Consider the following 22,509-nt stretch of genomic DNA (forward strand, 5'->3'; position numbering starts at 1 on the left):
GGGATATTCCATACCACATGGCTCTGTCCCATAAAACTCAGGGATTCATTTGGGGTGGCACTGCTGCTGCTTGGGGACTGACTGAGCATCAGCTGGGCACTGCTGAGTAATTGCGTTGTACACCAATCACTTGGTTGGTTTTGTTTGTTTTTGTTTTTTTTTCTATTTTCTTTTCTCCTCCTTCATTTCTTATTAAACTGTTCTTAACAGACAAATTCTCATATACCATTCTCAACTCTCTCCCCCTGTTCATTTCCTAAGGGAAAATGAACAAGTGGCTTCTGTGGTATTTAGCTGCCTCCTGGGTTAAGCTGCAACATCACGATATCAACAAAGCCATCAATACTGACCGCATACAGGGCTCTTGAAGGAAATACCAGGAGGAAAATCAATGTGTTAGGGAACCAAGACAGATCTTTACTACAGTTCCTCTGTACCAGGGATGAAGTATAAAGTATTTGTTCTGCTGGCTATGCCAAAATGTTATTTATGTGCTTATGTGTGAGAAATATTCTCTTTGTCTTCTCTCTCCATGCCTCTCAACCAACACTACATCCCATCCAGTTGCACCTTGCTATGGCAATGAAGAACTGCATGAATAATGGCAATATGAAAACTGCTTTTCTCTGCTGTTGGGACAAAAACCTCAAGGAACAGAGTCTGGACCCTTTGATTAGGAATACATACACACATGTATGTCAATTAGCCTGATCATTTGAGAGCTGTAGTCCATTCAGCTCCTTCTGAACACTGCAGGAACTAAAGCTGCTGGAATGAGACAGGTGTAGCTCAGGAGTTAAAACTCATGTTGACACCAATATCTGCCTTCATTCCATGCCAGAACAATTCTGTAGCGCTGTGCAATTCTGAAACTCTTTCTCAGAAAACTTCAGCACAGATCAGAAATATTCCATTAAGGATAATGGAATTCTTGGGCCTTTCTTTTCTGAGACTATTCTTTTCAGTTTGCATTTCTTGGTACATGAAATACATCATAGTTCTAAGTAAAAATTAAAATTAACCCAACAAACAACATCTGAGAGCAAACTTCTGATATACTGAAGTGTCATAATTATCTCAAGTGAGAAACACTTTGGTCTGTAATCAGTTATTTCTCTAGGAAATTTCATCAAGACCTCTCATTGTATGTAAAATGGCAATTCATTTTTCTTAGGTCAGAAAATACTGCTACTATAAGGCAGACATTTCCCTTTCCTAAAACACTTGAATAAACTGCGTGCAATAGAGAGTGTGATCCAATTTCTGTTCTGGCCTGAATTATTCATTACTAGATTACTCAATTGTCAGTGCCAGTGTCATTCATATCCCTTTAGGCTATGTCTTTGCAAAGGGACACAAGTAGATGAGCTTTTCTTTGCCAGACAAAACAATTTGCTTTCTATCTGATGATGACTGACATAACCATAACATAGAGGCAGAAATCAACACTTATTCTTCTCATTCTAAACCTGGAGATATAGCAGTACTTACAGTCAGGGAATCTCCCAATGCTCCAATGACTTTGATGTCAGCAGGCTGTAGCTCATGTACTAGAAAAGAGTAGGAATAATAAAAAAAATAGTAATTGATAACTGACATAAAATGCTATTTATCGGAGTCAAGATCCAAGTCTTTGGTTTCAACCTGATGTTATTTTTACAGACTTTTAAGGAGAGAGTGCTTCAACTTCTACGTTTCTGCCAGGCAAAACATATAATAACCTCTTGCCATTTGTTTGCAACATTTTACTCAACCAACAAGGAAATAAATGAACCTTGAACAACTATTCAAGTGTCACCTTATGAAAAAAATAAATAAGGAAAATGGATATGTTCAGGGTTTATTTTTAAGGTTTGGGTCATAGATCAATACTTCCCATTAGCAATCTGCCCACGATGCCTTCCAGTTATGCACAAGACTGCTACTACACTACTGATAAGGCAAGGCAGGTCAAACTTACTGAGCAAATAACCTACCTAGACACTTTAATCTGTCTCATCGCTATACACGATATATATGTATGGTAAATGGGACTGCACTTATCCACCTGCTGCACTGTAGAACTTGCTGTCTGTGGCAGGATGGATTTTCCTACTTTGCAGTTCAATATATCAGTTTTTATTGTTCCCATTCTATCTAGAATTTGAGGTTCTGTTTCAAGAACACAAGGCAATAACCTTCCTGTTCAGGATTTTAGCTGATGAGTCCATTCTCACCTGATGTTGGGACACGACTGGATGGAGTCTTTTGAGAACATGACAGGTCACTGCCCCAATTCTGAAATGACAGTTAATACAACTGCATCACATTTTGGGTAGAAGACAACATGGAAAACATATATGGTTTAATTGTATGGTGAAGAACAAGACCAAATTTAAAAATAGATCCTAGTTTGGTGCCTATGCAGCTCAGCAGTCATAGAATCATTCAAGTTAGAAAAGACCTTTAAGATCAGAGTCCTTCCCTCTTTGTGGATTGCTGTTCAAATATTACATTATTCCTGGTGCAATTTTCTAGCCAAAATATACCATTTAGTTCCATAACAAAGTTCCATAAATGGATACTTTTTTGCCCTTTCTACAGTCTGGAGATTTCACCCAAGATCTGGGAGGTGGCATTGTTACACTTGAAAATATGTAATTGTTGTAATGTTGTCTGCTTATGCTGATCTCAGACCTGACCTTACCTTGGAGCAGGAGGTTGTTCTAGGGGTGCCCTGAGGTTCCCTTCCAACCTGAGTTATTACTATGAGTGCAGAATGCTATCCTTCAGAGAATAAATAAACATAGGCCAGTGGTCTTCAGAAAGCATGGTTAGTATTTTAATATTAAGATAAATTTGTCTGTTCTCCTATATAGCAGTGTAATAGTCTCTACTATCAACCATGTAGTTAAAAGGCTGCCTCCAGAAGCTAGAACAGAAAGCTGAGCTTATTTTCAGGAGAGACAGGCAGGTGCCCATATACTCTCTCTGCTATTTCTTTCCTTCACTTTATCACTTCAGAACTTACCGCAACTGAGATTCAGTAAGCATAATGATTACCATTAAAAGTATAACTTAGCTCTACAGATTAAAAAACCCATTTCAACATCGCGAACTATGGCTTGCTGAAACAATATTAGCTGTTTCTCTTTGTAACCCTCAAGGCACAAGGAGATTTTCACGATTTAGACAGGCACAGGGACGCCCCAGTATGTCCAAATACATGGCCAACTTTGACTGCTGTCTCTAATCATAGCTACATTACCAAAGCTGAGCATTCCTTGCATGCCTGCAGCCATTTGTTAAGAGCAAGTTTCTGCACCGTTTCTTCAAGTCCCACACAAAGTTTGCTTAATCTGTAGTTTGCTATGGATGTTGTTCATTCATCATGAAAAATAAACCCCTTTGCGAACAGATCTCCATCACATCCTGTGCACTTGGCAGTATATGCTATAAATAAATACGTCTACCCTCTGCAAGTTAAATCTACCTGAGGACATGGAAATATAATGGCTCAAGAACATACAAATCTTCCTTAGATCATCTGGGGATTCAGCATCCTAAATTCTCTTCCCCACGTTGTGAGGTACTTACAGTACAAGTTAAGGAGGCACTCCAGGCAATTTTATGTAGGAAACAGCTTTAATACAATTGCACCTGATTCAATTCATTTTGTCTGGCTTTTAGGACAAGAGGTGTTTAACATTTTATTACACAGGAAACAATGCAATGCAAGATAGACTCTTCTGTCTGAAAACTGGTGATAGGCTATCACATTTATAAACTCAGAAGGATGTGCCAACAGCGAAACAGGGACAGTTTTGCACAGCTTATCTAAGATGCAGCAAAAGAAGCAACATTTACCTCTGTTGGCTCACTGGTGGGAAGCGCAGGAGGATTTGTGTTGTTGCTATTTTTATTTGTCATCAGGAAGGGGTTATCCTGTGACAAGGAAGAGAATTTAAAAAGTTAGAGAAATTAGGCAATAGACATGAGACACACACCATAGCGAGTGATGTCAAGACATGATATCACCAATTATATAGTTGTCTAAGCAGCAAAACAAGGATCTGGATTTCAAAACTGTTCTCCACATCTTAAAATTCAGAAGCAATATTTCCTCTTTAGTCTCTCATGGTAAAAACGATAGATATGTCAGGTCCTGGTTAGCTGTATAACATTCTCCTCTCCTAAGCCTTCCACAAATTACTTAGCCTTTATTAGCTGTTCAGTCCCTTTAAAAGACATTGTTGTGAAGTCTGGAGAAACCTGGAAATATCATCCTGTGTCAGCAGAGAGTAATAAAAGCCTGACTACTGTATGAATCACTCCTCCCTCCGAGAGAGACTGTACAAATTGCATTGTTATTTTTGTCCTCTACAACAAAAGCAACATGCATCAAGGAAGACAGGCACATCACATAGGCTAAAAATCTTTGCAGGGATATGTAGTTGTCTCAAGTAAGAACAGTTCCAGAGCAATTCCTTCCACAAAGAGGTCTAACAAAGCACTAAAATTTTGCAAAAAATTGCAAAAAAAAGAGGTAGAATCAATTTAACTAATTTTTTTTTTTTTTGTTTTTTAAACATGCTGATTAACAACCCATCAGATCTTTCCTTTCTAACAGGATGAATGCAATATAGACAAAATCGTTCTTTATGTCTTCAATGACTGTCTCCAGACCTTACTGTACAAATCAGCTCCCCAGTCTGTTCAGTTCTTTGGTCTCCTCATTGAAACTGCTGAAAAAAGTGAGTTATTTACTGCTGACTGCGGGGGTCATTTCCACGTGCCGATACCTATCAACTGTACCATGAGTTCAGCAGCTTGTTTTATGAAGGCAGAAGTATCCAAAGAGCCTAAAGCATCCCTGTTAGGGGCCAGGTCAGCAAAACCAGCTTTCCACTAATTCAAGGTATAATAGATACTGGGATTTTTCAGAGTCACTATGGTGCCTGAAACCCACATTGATTCTAATGGGAAAGTTAATTCAGAATATTCCATTTGCTGTTGAGCTGCTTGTGTACTTCAAAAATATATATTTTCTGCTACAACTTAAAACACACAAATCAGCACACTGTCTATCAATATTCGCTGCACAGTAAAGGGATACCAGAGTAGATATAGCAAGAAAGTCTGCTCATTCAGAGGTCAGCAGAGAAGGAAAGTCTTCAGCAAACTCATCCCAGGGAGCACAGGTATGTACAGCTGCCTTATACCCAGCTTTCACAACATGGGACTATTTACCTGAGTCGGGCAGCTGAGGACAATGTCAGTCACGAAGTCAAATGAGTCAGCTTTCTGGCCTACAGGATGCAACTAGGAGGGAAAACAAAACAAAACAACCCCACACTGCTGTAGCTGTCTCAGTTCATCTTACATCTGTATAACAATTCTCATCAAAGGAATTTAAACACCACTTTCAGATTTTTAAGAAACTGCTTGCATTTACTGACCTTGATTCACCCAAGGCTGAAACGCTACTCAGAAGGAACATGGCAACTGCGTAACAAAACAGCAAGTCTAGGAAGAAGTTTAAAATGGGAAGTGGAAAGCTACGCTGGATCAGCTTAAACTCCAGGAGGATTTTGGCAGGCACATGAAGTTCCTTGGAATGTTGCCAGAAGCCAAGCTTGTAAACTCTGTTCTCTCTCATAAAAGAGAAGACGCTAAGAATCCCTCTGTTCTTATTGCTAAGCTGCATGATGGCGTCTCCAGCAGAAGACTGTTTATGTGCAGAAGATTAAACAAAATTTAAATAGAGGTACTACTTGATGATTGCAGACAATCATGTTAGCTGCTAAGACATTACCTGGAAGTACATAGAAGACAGCATCCAGAATCCTCCTACTGGACTGCAACACTACCTAAATGGGATTGCCTAAGCAATCAGTAACAACCCATCGTTGCTAGATTTTATTTGTTTCCAAAGTTAGTAAAGTTAATTTGAATTAAAACTACTTTAATTCTGAGTGATACACTCACAATACAAGGATTCAAAACATTTTTAAGTAATCCATTTTGAACTGACATACACCATTAGCAATTCTTTATTTGGCAGTTTTTCATTTAAGACCATAGGAATATCATCATTATTAAATAGTGTCCTGACATCATGGCAATGAGTGAAATGGATTTCAAGCTGCATGGCTGAAGTCAGGAATGGCAGATCATGCACTGACAGCACCTGTCCCTTCCCAGCAGACTCTAAGAAGTTTGAGCATCTATAGGCTGAGAGCAGCCAGAAATGTGGGAGCACCTGACTTCAAAAGAACAAACAAGCACTGGAGACCCATTAGCAAGTTACTGAGTTATCCAGATACTCATAGCAATGTTTATTACAACATTTCAACGGTAGTTGGGTCAAGCTAAAGATTGCATTGTGGGCAGAGCTTGTCATCTTACCATAGTATTCCAGAGAGCCTTGGCAAGCTGAGAATGGCCCTTCTGGCTTGGATGGAAGCAGTCAGGTGCAAAGTAGGAGATATCAGGATGCCCATCCTACAAATGAAAGCATAAGGGACATTTAAGTGCAGAAGAATTCACCAAGTTCCAACTGTGGATTGCTGAGGATGGATCAGAATAAGTAATGGAAGATGCATTCTACTTGTCCTTGCCACTCCAAAGGAAAACACCTCATTAGCAGCAGGTGATGAACAGCATGCTTTGGCAGGCCTGCTAGCTACAAGAAATGCTTAAGTAGAAATGCTTATGCACATACAATATCAGATCCACAAGGAAGAAGCAAAACCAGAGTTTTGAGTTCGATCCCTATTTTCTCTCTAGGTTCTGTGATTAAGCTGGGTCTCCTCCTCAACACATCACCACATCTGGCTACCCAGTCACCATTATGCTCTGCAGTATCCTTACATGTGAATGAGTATTTTATGGATGCTGTACCAGAAGGAACACAAAGAACCCATCTGCCTTCTCACAGTTGTGTTGGTTCTACAAGTTTGAGAGGAGAAAAAGCAGGAAGCATCTAAGAGAAGGCTGCCAAACTGACCGAGTAAACCAAAACAAACTCCTTTATGAACACACCCATACTTTAATGAGGAAACTAGGGAATCTTAAGGAAATGAAGTTTGGACATTTAAGTAACTTGGCTTCTTCGTAAGTATTGAAAAAAGAAGTTAATTATAAGCTCCTGAAATAACATCTTTTTGGTCATCACAGTCTTTTCTCAAAACTTGGCCAGGTGTTGATTCAGTGTGTTTGGGCAAGCTACTACCCAAATTTGAAGCTATATTTGATCTTTTGCCGAGTTCTAGAGGCAGAGTTTGTAGTTCAGAAACTTCTGAATTTTGTGTGAGATAAGAAAAAACAACACCCTGTACTTTCTTAAAATCTGAATTAATGCTTGTGGGATTATACAAGAATGTTCAGAAGTATTTTTCTTCCTTTCTATTTACTTCTGTGTTTCTCACCTTTGTGCTAAGGCCCCTAAGGACAGCTTTTCACAGGAGCCAGCTTCATCAAAAATTAAAGCCTGTTTTTCCTTCCCCTTCCCCTGTAAAGTTTTCAACCAGTTTTCCAGATACAAAAGCTTTGTCTGTAGCAGTAAATGAATTTTTCAAAATAGTCACTAGCTGCTGCTGGCATTTTCAGGATCACAGTAATACCAGTTTAATCCTTATTAAACATTTTGCCCCATCTGTATTTTGTTCCAGGTGAGATGAAGAAGTACAGTTGTATCTGGAAACTAACAAGGGGAGTTTTCAGTTTCAGAGAAGGTCTGGGTCACTTCCCAGTTCATAGTTTGCTGGGAGGTTACTCAAAGAACTGAAATATAGTTGCCAATAATAGGTAAGATCTACTACTACCTCTAGTCTGTATGTAAACTCATTCTACAGATTCAGACAAAGTGAAATTCTAGAACACGAAGTGCTGTCTCCATTGAATAACACAGCAAGGTTGCTTTAAGAACTGTAACTAAATATCTCTGCATTTTATTAATCATGTTATATTTTGAGAAAGAAAAATATTTACATAACTTGAGAACACACACAAACCAACCCCTTAAGTCAGCTTTTGATTCATTTTCCAAAACAGCAACTCATTAACAGCACAATATGTAAAACGAAGAACAAATAACCTAATCTACTGGGCCAAAAGGCAGCATGTTCTAGTAAGAAAAGCACATGACAAGTTGAAATAATTGCGCATACTGTCTCTAAAGGCTGGATGCCCGCACTTAGTCCACTGCATGCAGAAATCTCTTCATACCATACCTGATCAAGAGGAATCTTGGGATTGTGGAGGAAAGTCTGGACGACCACTGTGAAACTGTCATGAGTGTCGTATCTGCCAGACTCCACCAGTCTTTGAATACCAAGCTGCAAGAGCCAAAAAACAGCCACCAATATTCCATCAACAGCTGTGCATAACAATGTTTGTTGTTTTTTGCTTTTTTTTTTTTAAGTTTGCTTTTGAGAAAAGAAAAACAAAACAAAAACAAACAAACAGCAACAACCAAAAAAACCCCTAAGAATCAGGAGGAAGCTTTTACTTGTTAATTGAAATAACCAGAGACACTGATAAAAGGTAAGCCTTGCAAAAGTGGCTAAGAGAACTGGAACGTAGCACTGCAATTGTTTGTGAGAAACAGGATTTTGGTGACTGAACTCCTGCCTATCCATCTGCATTAGGAAATGGCATTTTTCTGAAAAAATAGCTTATAATTTTCATCGTATGGTGTTCTGAATAACATCAGATTAACTCCTTTATAACTTAAATGGCTCTCCTAGGTAAAGTATTGCTATGATTTGCTATAAACAGACAGTTTGTTCGGTAGTGAATCTCAACTGGAAGCAAAGTAACTGCACCATTCTTGATAAACATACCTGGTAAGCTTTAGTGGCTTCCCTCACCATTGTTAAGTTTTCAGAGTTTTCCTCTCCTGTGAGAACACAACCACACAGATAACTGTGGGAGAAGTTAGAGGAGAAAAAAAGAACAAAGAGAATTAGAAACATGAGACTGCAAAAGTGATTCTTCACCACCCAACATCCTCATGACATGGGGGCAACAAGGACATTTGTACATTTTTGTATCTGTGAAATATCTTATTGTCCTCATCATTGCTTACACTTTCAAACCTCAGTCTTATTTACTGCCTCATGTGAATTGTGCTGTACACTGTGCTAACGCCAATTTGTTCCATTCATTACATCCAGGCATCCAAAGTCCCTGCATTCTGACACAGGTCCATGCCATTCCCTCTGGTTCTAGAGAAGATACCATTAAAATATACTGATTATATGCTACCTCTGAGCTGTTATCTTTTCAGGGCATCAATATGAGTAAAGAATGTAATTATATACCTCAATAAAGCCTCTGAAAAAAAGAGATACCTGTCTACTCTGCAAAAACACCGTATTTCCTCTAAATGCTAGAAAATTTAAATTCTTTTGCAATTCAACTCCATCTTGAGGTATCCTGTATCGGTAACTTTAATCCAAGCACATTGAAGCACAGTTTATATAGATTATGACACAATTTAGCCCACATTTCAACCAAACTTGAATTTACCCCTAATCCTGGTAAGTCTTCCCAGGTCCATACAAAATCCTAGAGCAGCTAGGACATTCCAGTACCCCAGCCAAAATCCCATGCAAGCCCTGTTGTCTATGATGGATAGGCATGTTCTCTCCAGTGTTAATCAGTCTCACACACTTTTATTCTTAAGTGATGCATAGCTCAGGAATCCAAAACTTCTGCTTCCTAATAGTAGCTCAGAGTGCCTTATTTTACATAACTGTAACATCAGAAGTCTTTATATGCCACAGCTACCTAAATAAATAACCTCATCACTGCTTGTTACAGGCAGCTCAGTTCTCCAGACTCGATATTGATCAAGGAAAATCTCTGTACAACTGCACCAACACTGGTCTGATGTTACTTGTACTCTACAGACAAAAAGTAAGGAGCTGCTTGAAACACTTGCAGCCAATAAAATGAATGTACTTATGAACCTTTTAGGTCAAAGCCAAGATAAGGAAACTTACTGTTTCCACTGTGATCCCACTGGGCAGGATCACATCAGCACTGGATGTATTGTCCATAGGACTGCTGTGTTATGGACAGTTAATACAGTTAATACAGTTAACTAAGTGTGGAATGAGAACTTACTTTATCATCACAGACAGTAAATTCAAGTACAAAAGAAAGTCAAACAAGCCTTACTCTGACATGTAAGTGGGACACTGAACTTGAGTATCCACAAACAACTGTCTCATACGGAGGATGTCCATGACTCCAACTAAACTCACCAGAGCTTTTGGTACCTGAAAGGAAAGTCAGAATTCAGCTTCAAAGGAACTATATGCACAGCCCACAGTCCCCAAAGTCCAGCCATTTAACATTCCTTGCCTTTCTCCCCTTTTAGAAGAAAAGAGCATATATATCAACAAAACCACTCACAAAACTTTGACTCAGGTGTTGAACTCTTTCTGGTACCATGATTCAATATCACTGTCATTTCAGATAGCATCTCACTAGTCTTAGATAACACACAAGCAATAGTTTCTGTGAAAGTCACTCAAGTACATTTGGTACCAGAACAGAAGAAATCAGTAGAGCTAGTAACAATAAATTAGACACCAGTCCAGGCTAGAATGCCAGGACAATTTCACAGTACTTGCCTGCTCATGCAGAATATCAAGAGTTTCTTGAATTCTGCTGGTGAAATTTACAGCTGAGTAGTGATCCTGATAGAAGGAGACAAGAATAGATTATTGCTAAATGGGGACACAAAACATTTCGGTTGGGAGAATAATTCACTTCCTTTTCTGCCATACTCCTGTGGTCAGGATAAAGTTCTTCCTTTTTTCCAGTTATCAATTAATCTAAAACATAGGAAGACTTGGTGAAAATTTGGGTTTAAAACACAGCTTGTCAATTAGCAGCATGTTCCCTCATACAACCTCACTTATCCGTACTTCTCCTGTACCTAGCATCACCCTATACTAAGAGTTATAAGGTGATGACAGACATTGCAGGATTGGACTGATAGCAGTTCAAAACAATATTATTTTTTCTTGGATGCCTAATGAGGCTTTGCTAGCACAGGAGCAGGTACCAGATTGGATCTTCTATCATGGTCAGAGAAGACTAGTGTTTTTATCTTGGAGTAAACCCAAGAGAACATAATCATCCTACTTGCTTGCCAGTAACAGTTTGTATATCTGGGCACAACATATACAGCAGCTCTATTAGAGCACTCACTATCATCGCTGTGAAGGCTCTAAGGATCTGTGCATTTCTACACTTACATGACAGTCCCCCAATAGTCTTAGCCAACCAGTTCTGCTACTCACAGGGTCCTTGCAGTAGTTGCATAGATCATTGCCTCCAATATGCACTGTTATGATTTTCCAGTCAGCACTGAAGTCAATTCTCTGTGTAACAAAGCAGAAAACGTCTTTGACTGATATGCATGTAGCATCTTTGTGGATGGATCTTTCATGTGAAGCAGCACCGGTTTCTTTTCATGCTGCAAGATTAGAGTTCCAGACAACTTACGGAATCAGTTTTCATTAGACTCAGGAGAGCTCTTGCTTGGGCTGGTAAGTGCCTATAAAGAAAAGCAACCAGTGAGTGAAAGAAGCACTTCTGCGGAGAGATCAACATTAATGCTCTTTGGACACATTAAATCTATGAGCTGTCAAATATCAGGTGATTTAAATGATGATGCGGTACAATCCCCCTTTTACAGTGACTGCAAACAATGTTCACATCATTATGAAAAGTAAAAAACAAATTAAACCTGAACATGGATTTTACTCAAGTTCAATGACTGGAATGCAGACACAGAAATATGCTTGTTAGCAGATGGGCTGTTTAGAATTGGGGTGCTATCAATCTATTCCTCATGAACTGAAATGACAAGGGAATCCTAAGTCCCTGTGTTTAACTGGTCTCTTAAGCAAAGTTTATGCACACACCACAGCTCACTCATTGCAAAGATGATGCATTTAGAAGTTCACTGTGCAAATCTTCCTCATCTCTGCAGCTTGCACCCCTAGTCAATATTAATTTCCAATTGTGTAAAACAGTTTTGTGCACTTTACGTTTCTAAGTGAATTAAGAACCCAAGTAACTTCCAAGATCTCCCACACAAGTTAAGATGACAGCCTCACTGTTTTCCAACAGCCATGAAAGCACTCCCTTCTATATACACATATATACATACCTTTGTATATATACATATCTTTATTTGCATGAATGTGTACACAAAATTGTCATTATTTCTGGGTTACCTAGGCTCAACAGTTCAACCTTGTTTGACTGCCCTGACATGCTGATACTCAAATATGCATACAAAAGAGAATGGAGAACATATGTGGAAACGTTGGCCTTCCAGGCAGCTCTGGAGCATGGGATGGGCTGCATTTCCCTCCAGGCTCTTGTTAGAAACCCTTCAGAGACTGCATATCATTTCTGGAAGCACACCAGCTGACATTAATAGGCATGACGCTTGTTTTGTATGGTAATCAGAGCTTAGCTCTCTTTTGCAATGCTGTATTTAATGCAGGAACAGGACTCTCACCACCCTCCTTCAAATGAATACTGATCTAACATGAACATATGAGTATTTACTGGGGAATGACTCCTGTCAAGCATCTTGGGACACAGGCATCACACACATAAAAGCTCAATTCATCATTATCCTTGTCCAAAGTCATAACCTACTTATTTATATCCCAAAGCTATCACAAGCCATTGGTAGTTGAAATTTCCTTCTGCTCTCACTGTGGAACGCCTAAGTTAGGGCACCAACTTCAGTACTGATCCAGAAGAAAACATCTCTTATGGAGCTGACACTGCAACAATTTTCATATCTCATGCAGTCACTGAAGTGCTGATGCATCCTGAGCTGATGTTGTCATTAAGACTGAACATCTTGAATGATGTGGCAGTACTGCTTCCATTCTCAAGCTGTAGCCTCCACCAAAATTAGATCTTAAGCAACAGAAGCAGTCTGCTGATGTGAAATACAGATATTCACAGCTCTTGTCACCTGTTCTTTCCTCTCAATCTTAAGTTCTTAACCTCATCATCTGAAATCAGAGATGTAAGCCAGGCTGTGCTTCAGCAACATGTTTCAGACATGTCCTTAGCTCCAGCATGCACTTAAGCACGTTGGCAGTGAATGGGGGTGGGCCCAAGAAATTTTTGTCTACACTGCTGTATTCACCAAACAGAGCAGCTACTGATTTCATTTGAATGAACTGTTACATCTGTTTTCAAAAGCTGATATGGGTGCAGAACTACCCACTTTCAGGCACAGCCTGGAAGAGTTCCTAGACTAGCAACTGTAAGTATGAGCCAGGCAATGATTCTGAAACATCAGAGTTATCTTTCTTTCACAGACTGTTTTTCCCCCTGGACCATAGAAGAAGGGATATTTTTGGCTGATACAGAATAAGTAGAAAAGTAGCAGTGGTCTGTGATGACTGTCTTATTTATCTCCTTGTTGACTACTACCAAATAACTATCTGATAGTAATGCGTTGGTCACTAATGACACAAACTTCTTTAAGTAATGTTGGTGACTTTACAAGTTGTATCTCCTGTTTCAAGTTCTCCCACTCCAAATTAACAAATAAACCACAACACCTGTTTAGGATTTAATTGATACAAAAAGCAAGGCAACTGCTAATCTCATTTTTCCCTACAACAAGCAAAGCCTAAAGTTATTCTGAATATATGCTTCATATAGCAGCATGTTGATAAACTGTCCTGAATGGCTGAATCAGAGCCTTAGCTCTTGGGAGTGTTTCAGTGATACATAGAAACAGGTAATTCAGTCACTGTCAGGAAACAAAATCCATTCCTTCAAGTATGGGGGATGTAGGATATGTTAGGGCACTTAGAAGGCGGGAAAATACGGCCATTTATTGAGATAGCTAGCGTGAGTCAGAAGTTACTCAAGATCCACAGGAGTAATAAACAATAACTGATAAATATTAATAGTCATTACTTAGATACAGCAAATTCCAACACCTTGCTTGGCTTCTGAATTTCACTTCCAAGGCTTTAATAATCTTTGCTTAGATACAGCAAATTCCAAGACCTCATTTGGCTTCTGGATTTCACTTACAAGATCTTGATAAATCCTAATAATCACTGCTCAGACACAACAAACTCCCAACTCCTCACCTTGCTACTGAATTTAACTTCCCAAACCTCTTTAGGAAGTTAGAGAATTTTTTCTTCCAACAAACATAAGATTAAATTACTCAGTTCTGGGTATTATCAGCTAAGAATGTCAAACCCAGGCAAGATCTTGCCAGAACCTGTGCCCAAATTGTGACCGAATTCCAGCAGCCATCTGTTTTGTTAATTAAGCAGCAATGGCTCTTTCAATCGGAAGCCAGTTTCTAGGATCAGCAGTATATAAAAGCTCAACTTCTGTTGTCTCCCAGGTGTGACTAAAAGCAAAGAACCAAAGCATAACAACTCCCATTACACTAGCAATACTGGCTGCAACTGCACAAGATCTGCGGTGCACCAAAACCTGTCTATGACCAGAAGCAGTTCTCCTTTGAGCCCAGACTATGGATGACTTTCCCCATCTCTGTTGATCACTTTTGCCTGTCTACCCAGATGCCTGAGGTCACTTATGGGAGATTCTACATACTTTTTTATCCTAGTAATTCTTTACTGATTCACTACATGCTCATTTTCTGAGAACATCCTAGCTCTCAAAACTATATAGACAGAGACACAGATAAATCACCAAAAAAATGTCTGTCAATTTCTTGTTTGTGAATGTCATAGCCAGGACAGCTGGCTGTATTTGAAAGTGCAGGTATGAAATAAGCCCATACATTTAATAAGTTCTGAGCTAATTTTCAGCTCCAACTAGACTGGTTTTGCTTGCTGTTCAGAGCGAGTTGTGACAGCGTTTGAAATAGTTGAAAGTGAATTAGATGAAGCATCCATCACCTAGAAAGGTAAAACAAAAAGCCACATACTCAGCCTGTGCTCCTGGAACCGCCTGGTTAAGGAATGCGTTTGGGTCATTCTCGCTCCCTGTGCCAGTTGAGTAGCCCTTGATTTTAGCATTGAACTCTCGAAAGATATCTGAAAGACAGCAATGAAAATAACCACATCTGTTCCCTGTATACAGGGACTGACACACACCAACACCACCACATTACAGCTGCTACAAGCCTCCAATCTGCTTTTTCTATCCACCAAGCGGCAGTGGACTGAGTTTCAGAGGGACTTCAGCCCACCAGGAGCCAGTGTTCAGCTAGGTCTGTTTTGCAGCTGTGCAACACCTCACACTACTGATAAATTTGAAGAAAGCATCAAACATGGCTCCAGTGAATTCCCACCACGTTTTTAATGCCTAAATTAAGAGGGGAGAGGGAAAAGAAAGGAAGGAAATTTGTAGCTGCTCCTCAGCTTCACTGAGGGAACAGACATTTTCATTAGATCCAGGATATTGTTTCTTTGAAAGGTAAGTGTTGCAAAGTACTTTTGAGTGGCTTAGAGACATTTCAACTTAGCACTAATCAGCACGCTCCCTCTCACTGGTCTTTTGAGTTAGATATGCAGAAGCATTTACTTACTAGGCAGAGTTGTTACGTTCTCTAATGAGTCATCCCCTCCAATACTAAAATGAGAAAGAGAAATTCAAGTTGTTCATCTTTTAGCTGGATGCAAGCAATAAGGAAAGAGAAAACCTACTATACATCATGAGAAAATGCAAAGGTTGATTAATTTGGTAACTACCAATCTAACATATGGACAGAAGTGAAGTGCTATTGAGGAGAACATGGCTGAGGTTTCAGCTGGAGAGTCACCTGTCAGAAGGATTTATATGCATGCAGCTGTGCAGGGGCACAGCAAGTCATTATGAAAAAGCAGAAAAGTGCATGAGAGTGATACATATTTAAATGATCAAGCCCCAGAGTACTGCAGACTTAAGGACAGACTTCAAGACCAGTTCCAGCCTTGAGAAGCCACTCTAAGGCAGCACCAAGCAGCCAGTCCCCTCAGTGACAGAGGGCTGTAGCAGCAGCTCCTTCATCTATTTTCCCACTTCCTTCATAGGAGTATGTTTTCTCCAACTTTTCAATTGTTGGGTCACACTTTGGCTTATGTAGAGGGGTTAGGACAGCACAAAATTACTTCATTTAGTGTCAGCTGAGCTACATCATCATCCAACCTCCAGTTTAGTCCTTATGACTTTGTGTTGCATGTAGTAGAAGTTGTGCTGTTACACTGTTCTCCACAGTCCTACAAATAGTTCCGAAGCATCAAACACCAAGAAAATTTTCCCAAAGCAACAGGGCCTAACTTGCTTGTACCAGTGACTTTGCTCCAGTCACAAGTAGCTGAAGAGAAAAGCAATGAAAGCAGTTACAAGGCTATCTGCTGAAGATCTGCTGCTGAAAACATTTTGTGTGAAGCCAGCTTTGTGACAGATACAGGTTTGATACAGCTTCCAAAGAAACACTAGACAGAAAAGTTAACTTTTTCAACTTCGTGACAGCTGAAAGCCCCAGAAAACATGGAAGATATTTTCACAGTAAAGAAGACATCTCATTACCTTGGCTTAATACTTACCTCCACGATAATCCACGGAACTGAGTAGCCAAATCCATGAGACTATATGAGGCAATTCCCGTACCAGCCTGGACATTATTTTTCATTAATACAATGAAATTAAAACACAGTTACTAACACAATAGTCATTCATACACAGTCATTTTATTTACTTCTGAATGCATCTCTTCAAAAGCTTTAGAAAGCATCTGGCCTCCCTCCTGAAAAATGCATCAATAGTTTTTGTAATTATCTACAAACATCATATTGTGTATGACACACAAAATAAACGACAGAGCAATGAAACAAAGGCCTTCTTCTCATGAGTCTGGGTGATCTGAGTAACTCATTTACATTGCATTACTCAAAAATGATGAAAAGATCTCAAAGTCGTAAAACTTTCAGGGTAATTTTAAGCAACACACAACATTAATTCATCACAGAAAACAAACATCTCAGAAGGAAGTCTTGTAATACATTCATACTGATTTGAAAAGTATTGTGCTAAACAGATTTATTTATAGTAGTATTAGAGCAAGAAGGAAAGCACTCTACATTTTCAATGAAGAAAGGGACAAGCTGGTAACAACATCCCTCTTTAACACAACACTAGGATTCAGAATCAGACTTTCTGCCAGCTGTGACACTACAGCCCTATGCAAAAATGGGATACCAAGTAGCATTTTAGGGCAGCACAATACCAGGCAGATTATTTGCTGCTACCTCAGATTAAGCCAAACTAAAACATCTAGTTGGATGTTAGGAAAACTTTCTTCTCAGAAAGAGTGGTGAGGCAATGGAACAAACTGCCCAGCACAGGATGCTTGTGGAGTCACTATGCCTGGAGTAATTCAAGAGATGTGTAGTGTAAATGTGGCACTGAGGGACATGGTTAGTGGGCACAATGGGGACGATTGATGGTTGGATGAGATGCTCTTAGTGGTCTTTCCCAACCTTAATGATTCTACGTTTCTCTCCTCTATGTGAGCTTTCTTGAATTAACTGAAGACTGGTATTCAGGAAAAAAATATCCATGTGCCAAATGCAGTTCAGATAGCAACGTACAACTGCTCTTTCTACAAAAACAGATTTTATTACCAGTTTCTACAGACTATACTTAGAAGCAGAAACACATGCAGGGTCTAGGATATTATAATATGACAACTGCAGCTAGATACAATCTTGCATTTGTCGACATTACAGGCTTGCACTGAAATACTGCTATTTATTTTGGTTGCCTCCTGCATGTAGGAGTTTTGGCAACATGCCTGCCAGAGAGTTGTAAAGGCTGCATCATTTGTATGCACAATATCTTAGTTGTTAAGGTTCATATTCAGAGATCCTGTACTCCAATCACGTCCTTCTGCCCAGTATTTCCTTTGAGCTGGTTGCAAAGTTTCAGTCTTTTGCCAGTAGAAAAACATTAAGGATAATGATGTTACAGAAGTTTAGTATATCTGGATATTCTTTCCAGCCTATCAAAGGTTACCATCCTCATCAAGATCTACAACTTGATAAAGAAATTAGCTATGAGTTATACAGACAAAATAAGAAGTCCGAGTATCTGAAACTGACAAAGTTGGAGGGCACCACTTCACATCCATACCCCATTAATGATAAATATAATAAAATGCTATTATCCAGCATTCCTTAATCACACACTGTTCCAGAAAAATAAACCAGGCAAAAGGACAGGTTCACTAATCTGATCACACTGAGAAAAAGCTTGACATGCTGTAACATAATGCTTGTGTTAAGTCCTATTAGTTTCAACAGGGTGGGATCTTTCCTGTCTTTGACTCAGCAAACCTTTAAGCATCTCTTAAAAGGATTTGCCTGTATTTTTGCCTGTGTTTAAAATTATGTGAAAATATGCGTGGGGAGAACACAGTGCTGGAGAACTGATACCTTTCTTGTTCTAACTGCTGGGTCTATTGTCATCTGTGAGTGAATGAATCTTTACTTCAGGTACAACAGCTATTTCCCTTCCACCAGAGAAGGCAAATGTTTGTAGTTCTACCAAGAGAACAGTAAAAACACTGTCTTCTTACCGTCAAAGAATCCCCAAGGGCTGCTATAATTTTCACATCAGCTGGCTTTAGGGAATGCACTGCAAAGGAAAGAGATGTAATTGAAACTGGATAGAGAACAGCCATGGTTTTTCAATCACTGCATATGTAAAACATGCCATCATGCAATCTGATTGCTCAGCCACATTGCTTTTGCTGTACTCAGGTCATTAAACGGGACCAATCCCCAGCTCATCTTGAATGGCTGTAGCAGCAGAATCTGCACAATATCCAGTTTTCTCAGTCACTAACATCATTACTGGAAAGACAGAAGAGCAAGGAAAGAATAATGATACCTTGCAATCAATATCCATCACCAAGATGATAAAACAATGCAATACTGGATAAAGCTAAAATTTTATATTAAAAGCTTTAAGAAGGCATAGAAGGTCTAAGGAGAAGACAATATGAAATGAACTGAAAAAGTGAAAACTGTTATATCTGAAAACAAAGACTACCTGAAGTTGGAGAAGGGGAGGATGGAGACCTGTCCTCACAGAGCAGCTGGCTTCCATAATTCTAAAAAGAAGAAAGATGAGTAACATTTGGGTAGGAAATGCAATCTGTAGTAACTAGGGTCTCTGTAGTAGAAGACAACTAGATAAAACAGAGTATGTTTAACTTGTAAATAAATATACAGGCCTTGGTTGCCCAATTCAATTGACATAGTTAGTGTAGTTTGGATTAGCATCCTGTACTGATAACTGCGCTGTCTGAGGACATGTTCTTACAGCTTTTCTTGATGTGTTTTGCCTAACTCAAGCAAGTACTTTCCTGTTCTGTGCCCTTTGGCCGAAGACTGATTTCACCTGGGGTGCAAAGCATGATTCATGAATATACAGGAACATATGCAGTGAAATGCTGAGGTTGACACTTACTGGAGTTTGGTTAGGGTACGTGTAATTACTGTTTTTGTATGTCCTCAGGAATGGCTCAGCCTGCAAAATGAGACAATCTGAATCAATGCAAAGCATCAGAGGAAACTTCCACTCATCAAGATTCCATTCTTAGATCTCTGTAGATGATTAGCAGCTTGATGCAAACAAATCACAGGGATAAAAAAAAAAAATAAATAAAAGAAATGGCATTTTAAGCATCCAATAACAGGGGGACTGTTTCTGGACAGCTGAATTTACAGGATGCTCTCAGGACCCTGCTGCATGTGATGAGCAAGGGACTTGCCATCAAAGGCACTGCCCAGGCTTGTGCCAGCCAGAGGCAGTTTCAATAACTCTCAGCCAAGCTGGGCTGACTAGTGTCAGTGCTGTTCCGTTTCCTCTGGTGAAGCTTTCATTCAACACGGATAACAGGAAAGCAAATACTCTGCCTTAGTGTTTTGGCTGACCGAGGAAGTCGGCCCTCAGACCTTCATTTTAAGGTGCCAATTTCTTATACTGCTACCAGTGGTGGTAGCACAAACTACACAGGGATGTGGCACTGCTTACTCCTGGCAGCTGGTGAAAGATCATCCAGAGTCCCAGCCACCCCCAGCACAAATGCACAAACACAGATACCCTTGTGATTTACCTCACTTGGACATTTGAGGACAATTTCATTTGTCATTTGTTCGTCATTTGTCTTCTTCCCTACAGGTTCCAACTGTGAGAAAATGAGAGGTGTGAGAGGAAGGCACAAGCAAAAAGCAAATAAGCATCATAGAAAAGAGGGTAACCCTACACTACAGTCACTAGAAACCACCTCTGCAGCAAAGCAAATGCCATGTGCTGCACCTGCTCTGCCCATACCACCGACTGCTGCTTTTCATACTAAGGCTAACCCCCATATGTTACCAATGCAGTTGGATGATCAGCACCAGGTATGCAAAATCTCCCAAGAGAAGCCCAACACTTGTAGCCTTAATGTGTCCTGGGATTTACTGTTTTGATGCAACTGGCTTAATAGCTGAGGTGACTTTTCTTTGTATGAATGCTCTTTCCTTTTATAATCATAATTAGCAGTTCAGAAGAGAGAAGACTAGCTATATAGTTTCTCCCTGGGGTTCTTTTTGCTGCCAAGAGCAGGTTGAAGAGGACAAGGAGTAACAAATACTACTTAGAAATCTTACCATGTTGTTCCACAGACTACGAGCAGCCTGAGAATGAGACTTCTGGCTGAAGTGAAAACAGTCTGGGGCGAAGTATGAATTGTCAGGAAATCCCTCCTAGAGGATGAGATAGATACCATCACAGAGAGCAGTAAATGCACAATAAGCCATGCACTATCCCTTTTGAAAAATCCCAGCTGACTCCAGACTAAAGTAGCTTTAAAGGCCTCTGAGATCAGAAGAACCAAACAGGATCAGAGAACACTGGTAACTCAAGACTGAGAAGCCTTTTAAGCATTTTAAATATGTGATCTCCAAGTATTAAGAAACAGGCAACTATGACTCTGGGTAGAGGGCAGTTGTGCACAGACATTGATCAGATTCTTTATTTCCCCTGAGACTCACACATAGCCTTTCATGGAAAGTGGGTTCTTATACTAGAAGTGTTAGGTTTACCAAAGCACTGGACAGCACTGCAATGTGTGGGGGATGTAGGATGAATGCTCCCCAGTGAATACTTTGAACTAAATATCTAGCACACAGTTTGTAGTTGTAGGGGAGTTGACTCAGTGCCTAAAACAGTATCATCCCATTACCTCCAAGCTACTCCATAAGTGTTTCCTGCAGTTTTTGATGTTATCTTAACTGAATACAATAACTATTAGGTCAGAATTCTGCTTTGTCACATTTACCAAAAAGAAGTCAGTACAACTCTGAAAAAAATCAGCTCAACTGCACCAGGATTTAGTGAGGGCTTTGTTTGTACTTACCTGTGTTTTGGGCATGCTGATATGAGTCAGAAAAGGCTGCATGACCACTGTAAAATCTTCCCTAGTGTCATATCTCCCGCTCTCCACTAACTCACGAGTCCTCTCCTTAAAGAGTCCAAGAAAAAAAGAAGTTGTAATTGTTATTTTACCTCCAGCTCACTGGCCTCTCATTACTGCACACCTCCATCCAGGGACTCCCTGTAACTTGCGCAGAAACCCAAATGAAGCCATGATTATCAGCCTATACCAAGCAGCAAACACTGAGGTCATTTAGGGAGACTCAATCCAAGCTTCATTGCAGCAAGGCAGCCTGTGGGTCATTACCCGAGTGGCACAGGCAGGGGACTTGTTCAATAATCAGTTTTTCTCTAAAAAGATGTTCTAGAACCACTGAGGCATTTTCAGTTTGCCTGAAGTTCAGTGCTGATTTATCATGTACTTTGTCTTAATCTCATCTCCAACAAGTGATCAGGAAACCACTGGCACTTCGACAAACTCTACTTTCTATGTTTCTTTAACATGTTTTTCTCATCTGCTTTTGTGGTTTTGTTTGTTTGTTTAATTTTAGCAAGCCAGAACTGCAAAGATCTTGAGCGAGTTCCCATCTCCCTCACCAGCACCCTACCCCCTGCCTTTTCACCCCCCTTCTTTAGTTAAATCACAACTACATGTCATCAAATTGAGTGCAAATTGCTTTCCAGCTCTAAATATTCCCCGCTCTGTGGTCACTTGGGTAAATTCCTTTCCATCAACCCTGCTATTATTAATAAAAATCTATTTATTACTTGCAGCAAAAAAATAAACAGATCAACCAAAACAAACAAAAAACACCCCTATTTCTTGGGTGGAGAAATCAAACACATCAAATCTGTAAAAGTAAATAAGCAAACAGGTAAATGCATGAGCCTTACCTGATACCTTTTGTTGAAGTAGACCAACTGCTCATACTCACTGGAATTGTCATCGTAGTTCAGTACACAGGGGCACATCATTCTGCAGGATAAGAGCACCACACTGGGACCAGCTGGTCCTTTTCCCTTTCACTAGCTGCAAAGATGCAGGGTTAAAAAGCTCCTCTGAGG

General features: G+C 39.8%; 1 protein-coding gene across 3 annotated transcripts in view; it reads right to left on the reverse strand.

Moving 5' to 3' along the window:
- The window catches only part of PLB1 (phospholipase B1), a 79,475-nt gene that overhangs the window by 18,083 nt on the left and 38,883 nt on the right, over positions 1-22,509 (reverse strand). For all 3 annotated transcript variants that reach the window (XM_085543124.1, XM_085543123.1, XM_015857533.3), the window contains exons 26-46: positions 22,339-22,420; positions 21,428-21,532; positions 20,679-20,774; positions 20,141-20,212; positions 19,492-19,551; positions 19,072-19,132; positions 18,596-18,654; positions 16,566-16,633; positions 15,566-15,609; positions 14,963-15,071; positions 11,506-11,557; positions 11,301-11,381; positions 10,626-10,691; positions 10,168-10,268; positions 8,826-8,907; positions 8,214-8,318; positions 6,388-6,483; positions 5,230-5,301; positions 3,847-3,924; positions 2,217-2,277; positions 1,492-1,550 (exon numbers count right to left, since the gene is read on the reverse strand). In XM_085543124.1, coding sequence (XP_085399250.1) covers positions 1,492-1,550; positions 2,217-2,277; positions 3,847-3,924; positions 5,230-5,301; positions 6,388-6,483; positions 8,214-8,318; positions 8,826-8,907; positions 10,168-10,268; positions 10,626-10,691; positions 11,301-11,381; positions 11,506-11,557; positions 14,963-15,071; positions 15,566-15,609; positions 16,566-16,633; positions 18,596-18,654; positions 19,072-19,132; positions 19,492-19,551; positions 20,141-20,212; positions 20,679-20,774; positions 21,428-21,532; positions 22,339-22,420 — 1,609 coding nt within the window. The remainder of the gene's footprint in view (positions 1-1,491; positions 1,551-2,216; positions 2,278-3,846; positions 3,925-5,229; positions 5,302-6,387; positions 6,484-8,213; positions 8,319-8,825; positions 8,908-10,167; positions 10,269-10,625; positions 10,692-11,300; positions 11,382-11,505; positions 11,558-14,962; positions 15,072-15,565; positions 15,610-16,565; positions 16,634-18,595; positions 18,655-19,071; positions 19,133-19,491; positions 19,552-20,140; positions 20,213-20,678; positions 20,775-21,427; positions 21,533-22,338; positions 22,421-22,509) is intronic.

The sequence above is a fragment of the Coturnix japonica genome, chromosome 3, assembly GCF_054131305.1.
Source record: "Coturnix japonica strain WE chromosome 3, WE-NBRP24, whole genome shotgun sequence".
Taxonomy (NCBI): Eukaryota; Metazoa; Chordata; class Aves; order Galliformes; family Phasianidae; genus Coturnix; species Coturnix japonica.